This window comes from Embiotoca jacksoni, unplaced genomic scaffold, assembly GCF_022577435.1.
Source record: "Embiotoca jacksoni isolate LCO1_2020_lvr unplaced genomic scaffold, fEmbJac1.0.p SCAF_10, whole genome shotgun sequence".
Taxonomy (NCBI): domain Eukaryota; kingdom Metazoa; phylum Chordata; class Actinopteri; family Embiotocidae; genus Embiotoca; species Embiotoca jacksoni.
In genome coordinates this window covers 9,958,868-9,969,991 of record NW_027185230.1, presented here as the reverse complement: position 1 = coordinate 9,969,991, position 11,124 = coordinate 9,958,868, and the positions used below count along the sequence as shown (strand labels likewise).

Below are 11,124 nucleotides of genomic sequence, written 5' to 3'. Positions count from 1 at the left end.
AAATATGGTCACTTCCTGCTCCAAACTGCTCCGAGCTAGCAAGATGGTGACGGACAAAATCTGAACTGTAGGCTTCATAAAGTTCACAAACCAACGGATGACGTCACTGCTGTTTGCTGATTGGTTCAGACTTCAGGCTGCTAAAACCCCCACAACGTTTACCAGCTAGTTGCTAACCATGTCGGTTTTGTTGTTGGTAGGTAGCATACAGTTCTCTTTTAGAGCTTTTATTTTGCTGATAACGGCAGGAAACAACACCAAAGTGAGCAGAAAAATCAAACAAAACAGTAACGCTGCAGGCGAGTACACCAAAATAATTTGCTGAAAGGTGCTAAAATGCTCCGTAGAGCTGCGGAGAATCACTGTAGCTGATGATTCTCTGTAGGTTTGTCTCTTTGAGCGACACCTTTTACTTTACACACAGACATCCGATCCGTCGTTCATACAAAAATATATAAAAATATGGAGTATAGCAGCCGACGTCGATGCTCTCAAAAGAAAAACCCTCCATAAAAAACAAGACTGACTCATGATATTAATTTACCTTCAATGAGCCCTGGTTGTAAAACGTGTTTGGAAGAAAATAATAAAATATAACGGCAGTGATTTATAACTTCATATGTTAACTATTTTCAGTGTTTGCGTCGTGCCAAAAATAAGAGCCCCGAAAATGACCACCTGTGTTTGATTGTTTTGGCTTCTTCAATGATTCCTCGAGGATTTAGAACACACACACACACACACACACACACACACACACGTATACAGGTGGAATATGAACTCGTGTTCGGTGGCCAAAAGCGCGGCCAGACTCACTTCAGTCATGTCTACAAGAAGAGGGATTAAATGCATCAGGTTAATTAGCTGCAGACCGGCTGACAATTATTTGTGTGTGAGAGCGAGTGGCGGCGTTTGAGCCAGAAAAAACTGATAGTGCCATAAATCTACTGTATCAGCGGTAATTTGTTTTCATATGTTCAGACTACAGTCTCGGCTTATTTATTTTCACATCTGTATTCGGCGGACGCAGACTTGTGGTATCTCATTTGTTTTGATTAGTGCTTGAAGGCTGTGGCAGCGTGTGTGTGCGTGTGTGCGCGCGTGTGTGTGTGTGTGTGTGCGTGTGTTTGGAAGGCGAACACCTTCTGCTGCGTCAGTAGAGGCCGACCGAAGGAGGCCGTGTAAACACGATTGTTTCAGAATAGCCGGCGTTTTATGGGCTCGCGTAATGAAAGCTAACGCAGATGTTCAAACACGTCGTTAATTCTGTATACATTCCTGCACATGATGTAATATCTCACCGGCTCGTTGTGTTTGGAAGGCTGTTGTCTGTGCAGCTTCGTGATATTAATGCTCGAGTCTGCAGACGGACGCTCGAGTTTTCATGTTTTCACACTTGTTTAAGTGCTCAAAAGTTATTTCCACATTTTATCTTACATGGAAGAGTTTGGAGGTCACAGAAAATACTTTTATTTTGAAAAAAAAAAAACTGCTTAAGAAATATTAAAGCAAATGTTGAACATTTTGTAAAAAAAAACTGCTACTGTATTTCTGAGAGTTATATAGGAAGTTTAATATCAATGTAACTCAAGGAAGTGATTGGCCGAGTTTAGCCAACAACGTTAACGCTATTGAAACCACAAATGGTCAGTTTTATTTCACTGTTTTGTGTACAGACTGTATACAAAAATGGATGTAGTCAGTGTGGAAGTGCCTTAAAGTGCAATACCACTGAGGACCACTAGGGGCCGTCTCCAATAGACTCCCTTTAAAAAAACATCAAGTTCTCTCCTGAAATATAAAGTCAGTAAATGTTTTCCACGAGTCTTTATGGTGTCATTAGATAAATTCGCTCCCTTTCACTTTCAAAAACCCGCCACAAATGCCAAACTGTAGATTTCAAACCAGGCAGTTCACAAACCAGTAGGTTGGTTTCCTTTTGGCGCCAATTAAATAGATGAGATATAAAGTGTTAATCAGCTTTAGAGATGCTGGTAGTTCAATTATTGAACTTCGGAGAGAGCAAGGCTAACATGCTAGGCTAAGCTAAATATCTCAAGACTCCAGCTCTGTATTTCACAAGTATTAATTTGTGTTTTTAATTTTATATTGTACTTAGTGATATGCATATTCCCCACCAAAGAGTTGCAGTTAATAAAATGACCACAAACCAGTTTTCACAAAGTGAATCTTTTTTTTTAGGAGGCTACGAAAGGTCAGAGGGCTGTGGGTTGGGCTCGGAAGTATTTTTACACACACTTTGCAAAGTCAGTCAATCAATCAATAAAACTTTATTCATAGAGCACACTTCGTCCATTTTGGTGCAGTTCAAAGTGGTTTACAGATAATTGACAGGCCCAAAATAAGACAGTCGTCTATAACGAACTGTTTAATAAGCAAACAGTTGGTTATATACGAAGTAGATATTGCGCAACAGTTGCATTGATTTGGAGACGTGTTCAGGACATATTTTACTTCCTTTTAGCTCTGTTTTTGGTCTCTACCAACTCCTGAGGGAAGTATCTGTCTCTTAAGGTGCTTTCACACCTATGTGGTTTGGTTTGAACTTTGTAGCCGGTGTGAAAAGGAGCTTAGGACCACAGTCTAGAACAAAGGATAGAAATTTGTAGAAGCAGTGTTTCTGTAGAAAACTTGTGCAGGATCTGGATTTATTAGTCTGAAATTGGCAAATTTCTGAATTTGAATTAGGAAAGAAGAAGCAAGGAGATTATGACCTTCATGCCATCTTGTCCAACTCTGACCATGATAAAGTCATTTAAATGTCCAGTGTCTGTATAATTACAGAGACGTTCTTTGACTGATCCGTCGGCCCGGTTCTTCTCTCCTCCAGGTGGTTCATTGGCGACTGGTCGGAGTGCGGGAAGACGTGCGACGGCGGGACGAGGACCAGGACGGTCCTGTGCATCAGGAAAATCGGTCCTGCTGAGGAGGAGACGCTGGAGGACACCCACTGTCTCACTCACCGGCCCATCGAGAGGGAGTCCTGCAACAACCAGTCCTGCCCGCCCAAGTGGGTCACTCTGGACTGGTCAGAGGTGAGACGCCGCTGGGGAGATTGTTTCCTTTGGCTCTCTGTGCTGTTGAGATCTTCCTCCTCTGACTCCTCCTCCTCCTCCCCCTCCTCTCTCTTCAGTGCACTCCTAAATGTGGCCCCGGCTTCAAGCACCGCATCGCCTTGTGTAAGAGCAGCGACCTGACCAAGACCTTCCCGCCCGCCCACTGCCCGAGCCACAACAAACCGCCGGTCCGGACCCGCTGCAGTTTAGGACGCTGTCCTCCTCCTCGCTGGATCCCCGGTGAATGGGGACAGGTAGGTTCAATGTCTCCTTTTTACTTCCAGGGATAGTTTGAATGTTTAAAAGGTCCCATGTGCTGCTGGATGGTTTGTATAATCTGACTTGGTGACTTGCCTGGGGTTCCTGTGACGTGTGCGTGTACGTTTGCGTTTGCGGGTCCAAGTGTGTGATCGGTGGCGGTAAAATCCTCCTGGATGTTTGGATGTTTGGAGTCGGTCTCCCCTGTCAGACCGGGCCTCAGCATTCCTGCCCCCCTCCTCTCCCGAAATGACTGCTGAACGTTCCACAGCGCGGCAGTGACGCATGTCGGGGGAGCGTTCGCCAACGAGTCGTGCGTCAGAGATAGTTGTATCTGCAAGAAGTATGGCTTGTTATTTAAATGGGATTTGTTCATAGTTCAGAGTAAAAGTGGAATTTCAAACACAGCAGTTCTGACCTGAATCGCACACCTGAAACCATGACATCGCCTCCACTCTTGACCTTTAACCTCTGGGTTAGGCAGTCTAGGTCGTATCGGCCACGTGTGTGTGTGTGGTGCATGCAGTCCTCACCCTCCTGTTTTTTTCTGGCTGTAATTATGAACTTCATCATCGCCGCCTCGTTCCCGCACCGCGTCAGAAAGGGCAGATTGTTGCCAGCTAGCGAGCGCCCGGCCTCCCGGGCCAGAAGGTCACCGGTTCAAATCCCACTTAAGTTGCACCACTGACGTACGCCGTCTGTCATGGCCGGCAGCGCGGCCCTCATAAAGACTCTTTAATTGGGAAGGGATGACATGCAAGCTCGCTGATCTGAGGCCGCCAGAGAGGATCATTGAAGGTGACGGGGGGTGGGGGGCGCTGCCTGGATTTACATCACACACACACACACACACAGTGACAGCTGACAGGTGTGTTATATCTCCGTGTTTACGGCGTCAGCTCAGATTCTTTTTGTTTGAGGCTTGTGTCTTGCCGACGGTCCGTTGGCACAGACATGTTGTTTTTTTATGAGTCTCTTTGTTTTCTTCTACGAAGAAGTTTAACGTCGACTCACAGCGCCAATCTCAGTTTTTACTACAACTGGCGCTCTGATGGTAGTCAAAGAAAGGCTGAAACAGATTTTGGGTTCACTAAAGTAAAATTTTCACTCCTCATCAAACATTTTCGTTCCGCCAATATGGAGCAAAGTCTTCATGTCGCTTTTATTAAAAGGTCCCATGTTGTACAAATTCAGATTTGAACTATAAAGCAGGTTTATGTGCTGTCTAAATCTTGTTAAAGTATCATAATGTTCAGTACACAGAGACATGCACACAGCTTGTTTTTAGCAACTGTGATGTTTGGACTACCGTCAGTTTGTAATGTCACAAACTCATGTCTCATGTAAGCCTTCAACACGGCCGGCTGTCCAACCTTTAACCTGATAGAAAAACAGTGAGCAATCATTCTGTCATGGAGCTACAGGACTGAAGACAACCTGTGATTGGCCTGTGTATACGTCGTAATGCAACTTTAATCATAAATCCATCTAGTCACTTTATTTTTTTAAGAATTTTCTTTTTTATTTCTCAAGTTAGTTTTTTTCTTAGTGTTTTTCACTCATTTCTGCAGCTGTATTTGTGACATCGTTACCATGACGACTACAGGCATGCTCCAAAAATATTTAATTATCAGGATAAAAGAAATTTAACTGTAAAGGTGAAATATACTGATAGTTTTTTGCAGTCGCTGCAGGTCTGAGACGCGCCTCACCGTACATGAAGCCCTCAATATGCAAATATCCATACAACAGTTTTCAAGGCCAAAGTTACAAAAAACTTTACACGAAGAAGAAATGAGCAAAGGGGGAAATTAAAGATGCAGAAAAGACACAAAACTAAAGAGGAAACAGAACTTTTTAAAGATTTAAAATGGGTTTTAAGACTTTTGAAAGCATCATTTGACCCGTTTACTCAAAGTTTGGAAACAGTCAGTAACAGGCAGCCGCTTAATCAGATCGAGGAAGGGTCTGTCTGCTCGCTGCCTCTGTGCACCGTGATTGGTTGATTGGATCAGGCTGTGCAGAGAGAGAGAGAGAGAGTGTGTGTGTGTGTGTTGTGTGTGCGTGTGTGTGTGTGTGTGTGTGTGTGTGTGTGTGTGTGTGTGTGTGTGCAGGGATTACTACAGAATAGGCCGGGTGTCCCTGGCCAGCGCTCAGGAGGTCAGGGAGGGGAAGACGCTCCTCATTTAGCTCGTTAGATTTATCAGCTGAATGAGGTAATGACTCCTGTTCTGATGCTTTGTGTCCCAGTGTTCGGCGCAGTGCGGCCTGGGCCAGCAGATGAGGACGGTGCAGTGTCTGTCCTACACGGGGCAGCCGTCGAACGAGTGCGCAGAGTCCCTCCGACCCACCACCATGCAGCAGTGCGAGAGCAAGTGCGACGCCACGCCCATCTCCAACGGCGACGGTAAGATGACGGAAGGAGGCTCGAGAAGAAAATGTGTTTCATGTGTATTTTGCTGTTTATGCTTTCACACAAAGCCCCGAGCGACCGAGGTTACACACCGTCTGTATCTTCATCTCCACCGCTGTGCTATGACCTAAACACTCCCGGATGACACACTCCTCCGCACTCTGCCAGCTACATTAATCTTTCCAGCGAGGTTGGCTCGTGGTCAGAGCGAAGCAGCTCGGCCCTCCATATACACTTACACATGATGGATGGCTATTCAGATGCACAGAGAAGGGCCTTTCGATTAGCCTGAATGGAAAACGTGAGCAGCGTTTACAGGCTGGCTAATGGGATTAGCTGTAGGCTAATTGTTCCTTTACGGACAGCAGTGAGGCAACGTCTCGTTTCATTTGGCTCTGCGGAGGCCGGGGCCGAAGCCTAATAAGGGAAGACACTCTGATCGTGATAAGGCATTTAGAGCGCTGCCTGTCTGCCGTTCAGCGAGCAATCTGTGTGTGTGTGTGTGTGTGTGTGTGTGTGTGTGTGTGTGTGTGTGTGTGTGTGTATGTGTGTGCGCGCACGTCGTAGCGATGGCAGTCAGCCCAGTTAGCGAACAAGGCCAGGATCTGTCTCAGTCAGGGTTTCTGAGTCCAAGTATAGTTGCAGAGTTTCATTCTGCTGAAGCCGGAGGGAGACACACAGACCCTCATGTAGCAGGTTAGCTCCAGTCCGAAGCGTCGCACGTGTTTTCATTACATACGAGAGACAAACACCCAATTCCTCCACAAACATACCAGATTATTTTATAGAAACCAAGGTCGTTTAACACCTGAACTTTTCTCTGAATTATTTAAGGCTCTTGAGTGAAAAAAAAAAACTCCATTTGTTGCCCAATCAAAGTAGAGGAAATGCTCTTTTTACAAAATAAAAGCAGAGTATCCATGTGTTATTTCGTCTTAACCTATTAGAAAGAACCAATATGAACTACTGATGAGAAAATGTTTAAGTCTTGTTCAATGAGAGCGTTCATTTCAAGCTGCCGATCCATTCTGGATCAGGAAATATAGCCGCAGTTTTTCATGCCATTTCATTGACATATCAAATCTTGATGAGCTTAAAAAATTATAGTAACTTTCAGTTCATTGTTTAGCTGTTTTTGTTCAATCTCCGCTCGCATAGTTTGCATAATTTTTTGTTGTTTCCAGTTAAACTCGAACTGTTCAGCACCAAACAGCAAACATAGCGGAGCGTTTAGCAGCTAACTATCCAGATATTTCCGTCAGGAGTTGGAGACCAAAAATAGAGCTAAAACAGAGCGAATGTTGCACCATAACTACTGAATGTGTAAATAACAGTTTTGTAATTTGTACTTGAACGGTGAAAGTCATTTTTTTCTCAGATTTAAAGGTCCTTCTGTGTATATATTTAAAAAAATAAAAATGAAAATTAAATGTTGGCAGTCCTTTTGATCCGCTCCCGTTTGCCCCGTTAAAGTTACTGTATTACGCTGCTTACACAAACTCAACACTTCCTGTAGGTGTCAAATTAAAAGCCCTCTAGCATTTCAGCAGACAGAAACCAATCCTTTCTGAACAAGGCTTTTATTCTGAAACATTTGCAGGAACATGTTTTGTCTGAAATCGGACAATAATCCAGATCAACCGTTGAAAATAGCAGTATTTTATTTCTGACTTTATTAAACGAAAGAGACAGAAATATACACATTGACTATTTTATGGAAACGTGCCACCAGTGGAACAAATTACAAACGCATAACAGAAGCCCTCTAATATTTGAACAACACCTACTTAGCACTATGACTCTTAAAACCAGTAATACCAATGAAAAAAGTTGTATTCTCTTTTTAACGCAGCTATTTTCTTCCTCTCCCCAGAATGCAAAGATGTGAACAAAGTGGCGTACTGCCCGCTGGTGCTGAAGTTCAAGTTCTGCAGCCGAGCGTACTTCAGACAGATGTGCTGCAAGACCTGCCAGGGACACTGACCTTCGGAGGACAGGAACGAGACGCAGCGAGAGGCCAGAAAGGTGGAGGGATACGGCACTGGGAAGCATAGAAGAAGAAGAAGAAGAAGAAGAAGAAGAAAACAGGTCAGACTGAAAAAAGAAAGCCAACTCTGGACCAGCGGAGGAGACGAGCGCTGCGGACAGACGGGGAGAGCAGACTCCCCCCGTTCACCCTCCTTGCCCTCCATCCCGGTGGAATCCAAACCACTGCTCAGCCCCGAACGCTGACACACACTGTTTAAATGTTCACTTCTGTGAAGTGCAACTCGGAAGATTATTTGTTGGTGATGTTATTTTTATTATAATAATAATGAATGACATCATTGTTAGTCTTCCTGCGTGTTTGTTGTTGTATGAATCCAAAGTGCTGGACACATCGCTCTCCGAGGAGGACGGACGGGAGCTGGATGTGTCGGACTCCTGTCTTTGGGACGACCACGATGGTGCTATCGGCGGGCGGACTGACGGCTTTCGGTGCACTTTTTTTTTTTTGCTTCCCCGCCCCGTGTAAATACTTTGCCAATTTAGCGCTCGGATACGACAGAGAAGCCGCATCAAGTGTACTGTATATTTATTGTACAACTCCAACAGAGCCGAGATGCTGTCAGATAGCAGCCTACTGTCATGGAAGGGAATGTAATGTGATCGAGTTCATGTTCAATAACTCTGTGCTGGAATGAGAATATTACATACTGTAACATACGTTAAACCCTTATATACTGTAAGGATTTGTATATTCTATATGATGTTAATCCAGGACCAGAAAATACCACGTGGTTGGAGGAGGATGTTTAGTTTTCTTTCCCCTGACGGGTGCCTTAGTTCCCAACAGTTCACCCAGCGTCAGTCACGAGTCCAACGTGTATTTGTCAGACGGTGCCTGGGTCGCATGAAACACTGTTACCGAGCTGGCCTTTACGAAACGTCCCATCGAGGAGCTTTCAGTTCACTATTGAAGGATTCATTTTGAAGGAGCATTTATCTATGAAGCAGCCTGATCGTTGGAACCACAGTGCAGCCACTAATTCTCACTCTTTTCAAGTGTTTAGTCATATTTTTTTTTTGTATTTCACGAGCAAGAGTTAAAGGAAAAGATCAACATTTTGGGAAATAGTTGCCTTCTTGCAGAGAATTAGATGAGATTTATATTAAATACGAAGCCAGGAAATGGTGAGCTTAGCGGAGCATAAAAACAGAAAATGGCGGGAAACAGCCGGGTTCTTTCACAGAGGTAACCGGCACCTCCAAAGCTCACTAATATCTCATTTCTACCAATATCAGAGTTTGAAAACTGAAGGTTCATACTCTTAGTAGTTGCATCACCATTCAAATGCATTTTTACTTCAGTAAGCTTTGATTTTGAGCTCTACGTTCAGTCATTTGCTAGTTTAAGCTTGAGTTTAGTACAAAACGAGCCACATCCAGATGTTGTGTGAAGAAAAACAGCTCAGCAGCCGCCTGTTTGCAGCAGATTTTGTGCTATTTCAGTATGTCTAAGTAGCATACTGTTCTGCTAAAAGCTGCAGAATTGGTCATTCATGAAAGTGAAGATTCAGCAGCCAGTTTAGTTTGAAGTTTTGTTGTTAAAGAGGAGTTGTGGTTCTATGAGAGGTGATGTTCTGGGCTATTTCTTGGCCCGCTGCCTCCGTCGTTCACTTGACTCCAGGAAGTCACTGCATCCGTCTGGCTATTGAGGAGCATTGACTCCGTGTTCAAAATTGACTCACCCATTCATTCTCATGAAAGATGCTCACCGGGCACAAAGAAGTCCAGTCGGGCCCATTGAGCATGTGCAGTGGAGTCCTTCTCCAGCCGAGACGGTTGAGAGCTCGCATGTCCGAGAATTGTACCGGCCGAGCTGGTTGACTTCCTGTTTGCTCTATGCGCACAAGCGTGTGGAAATAATTTAATCATACGACTCTTCTTCGACCAGCCAAAAGTCTCTGGACTGAATGGAAAAATTGTGAACACTTTTTTTTTTTTTTTTTACAGCCGCTCCCTTTCCAATGACTGAGTATGAGAAAATTAGCTCGGTACCACATTCATGTTTAGTTTGTGAATATCTGGGTCTGGCTTCAATCCATTGGGGATTGTTTCCAGTTGTTGCATCATAATGGGCGTAGACCTCGAGATCATTTGGAAACTATAGGAACTGCCTTTAACCAATCAGCTTTGACCACCATATACCATATGTTGGGCACCAAAACTCACCAAGCTTCGACCCCAATGTGAGCAGTGTTCAACGCCATGTCGGTAAATGACCGTTGCAGAATTATTATTTTTTAAATTTTAGACATTGTTCTTGCTCCATGTTTGCTAACGTTGCTACAGTTGTTCATATATCTTTATCTCGCTCTACATTTAGAAACAAAAGCTTGACGCCAATGTTCGTGCATATAGCCACGCCCACTGGTCGCTGATTGGTCCGCCCTTTAGAGCGGCTGAGCGAACCTTCTTACGAACAGAGTTTCCAGACCGTAATCACAGCAAAGCCTGACCCTGCGTTCTGAAATCATATACTATTTGTTTTTACTTTTAGTACGTACTGCAGCTATCCTTACAAAGTATGAACTGTTGAACGTAGTATGTACACAATTGGGACATACTATTTCATCATAAAAATGCGCCTTGAACTTTGACCCGCTAGTTCGTATCCGACACAATCCATAGCGCGACATTTGAAGTAAAAAGATGCGATTGGGAACAAGTACACCTCCTTTTAATGCCTCGTTTTCTTCTTCTCCTTCCTTTTGCGGGCAGAGTATTAATGCCACCAACCGTTTCAGCGGCTCAGCCAAAGTGACGTATCTTCTGCCGCGCAAAGGATTGTGGGTCAGAACAACCACAGTAGCATGCTTGCCTGCGGACTGCAACGGAACATCCTGGTACTTTTAAAAAACACCTATTGGGCTAGTGCGAGTTATGCAGAATTTACAAATACCTCATGCGGCCACGAGGCAGAAATGTAATTTATTCAGGCCAAGAACACACAAACCTCCCCATGAAACATTTTACATTCTTTTTTTTGTCTTGAATTAAACCAGTGAGATCAGAGTTTCTGTCAGGTTTGGTGTTCCATCTTATTTCCAGTATTTATATCCGGCTAAGCTAACATCTCCGCTCCAGACTCGCAAGAAAGTGAAGAAACATACACCCCAAAATGTTGAGCTGCTCCTGATGAATATAAACCCCTCTTTCCGTTTCCTCTCGTCGTCTTCGTCCCTCCGTTAAACACTCGGAAACAGCCAACTCAGCGGTGCTCTCCCTCCTCGTGTACTGTTGTTATTTTATTTCCATGGAGTGCCGTGTTTACCTCCTCTTTCACTCCTGCTCCGCTCCGAGGGTTACGGCCTTCCCAGGCTCCTGGTGCTA

The 11,124-nt window shown here is 44.3% G+C and overlaps 1 protein-coding gene across 1 annotated transcript in view; it reads left to right on the top strand.

Moving 5' to 3' along the window:
• Positions 1-8,077, top strand: part of adamts6 (ADAM metallopeptidase with thrombospondin type 1 motif, 6) — a 58,756-nt gene extending 50,679 nt beyond the window's left edge. The window contains exons 22-25 of the mRNA XM_069165279.1: positions 2,852-3,056; positions 3,155-3,331; positions 5,586-5,742; positions 7,622-8,077. Coding sequence (XP_069021380.1) covers positions 2,852-3,056; positions 3,155-3,331; positions 5,586-5,742; positions 7,622-7,731 — 649 coding nt within the window. The 3' untranslated portion in view covers positions 7,732-8,077. The remainder of the gene's footprint in view (positions 1-2,851; positions 3,057-3,154; positions 3,332-5,585; positions 5,743-7,621) is intronic.
• The last annotated feature ends 3,047 nt before the right edge of the window (positions 8,078-11,124 follow it).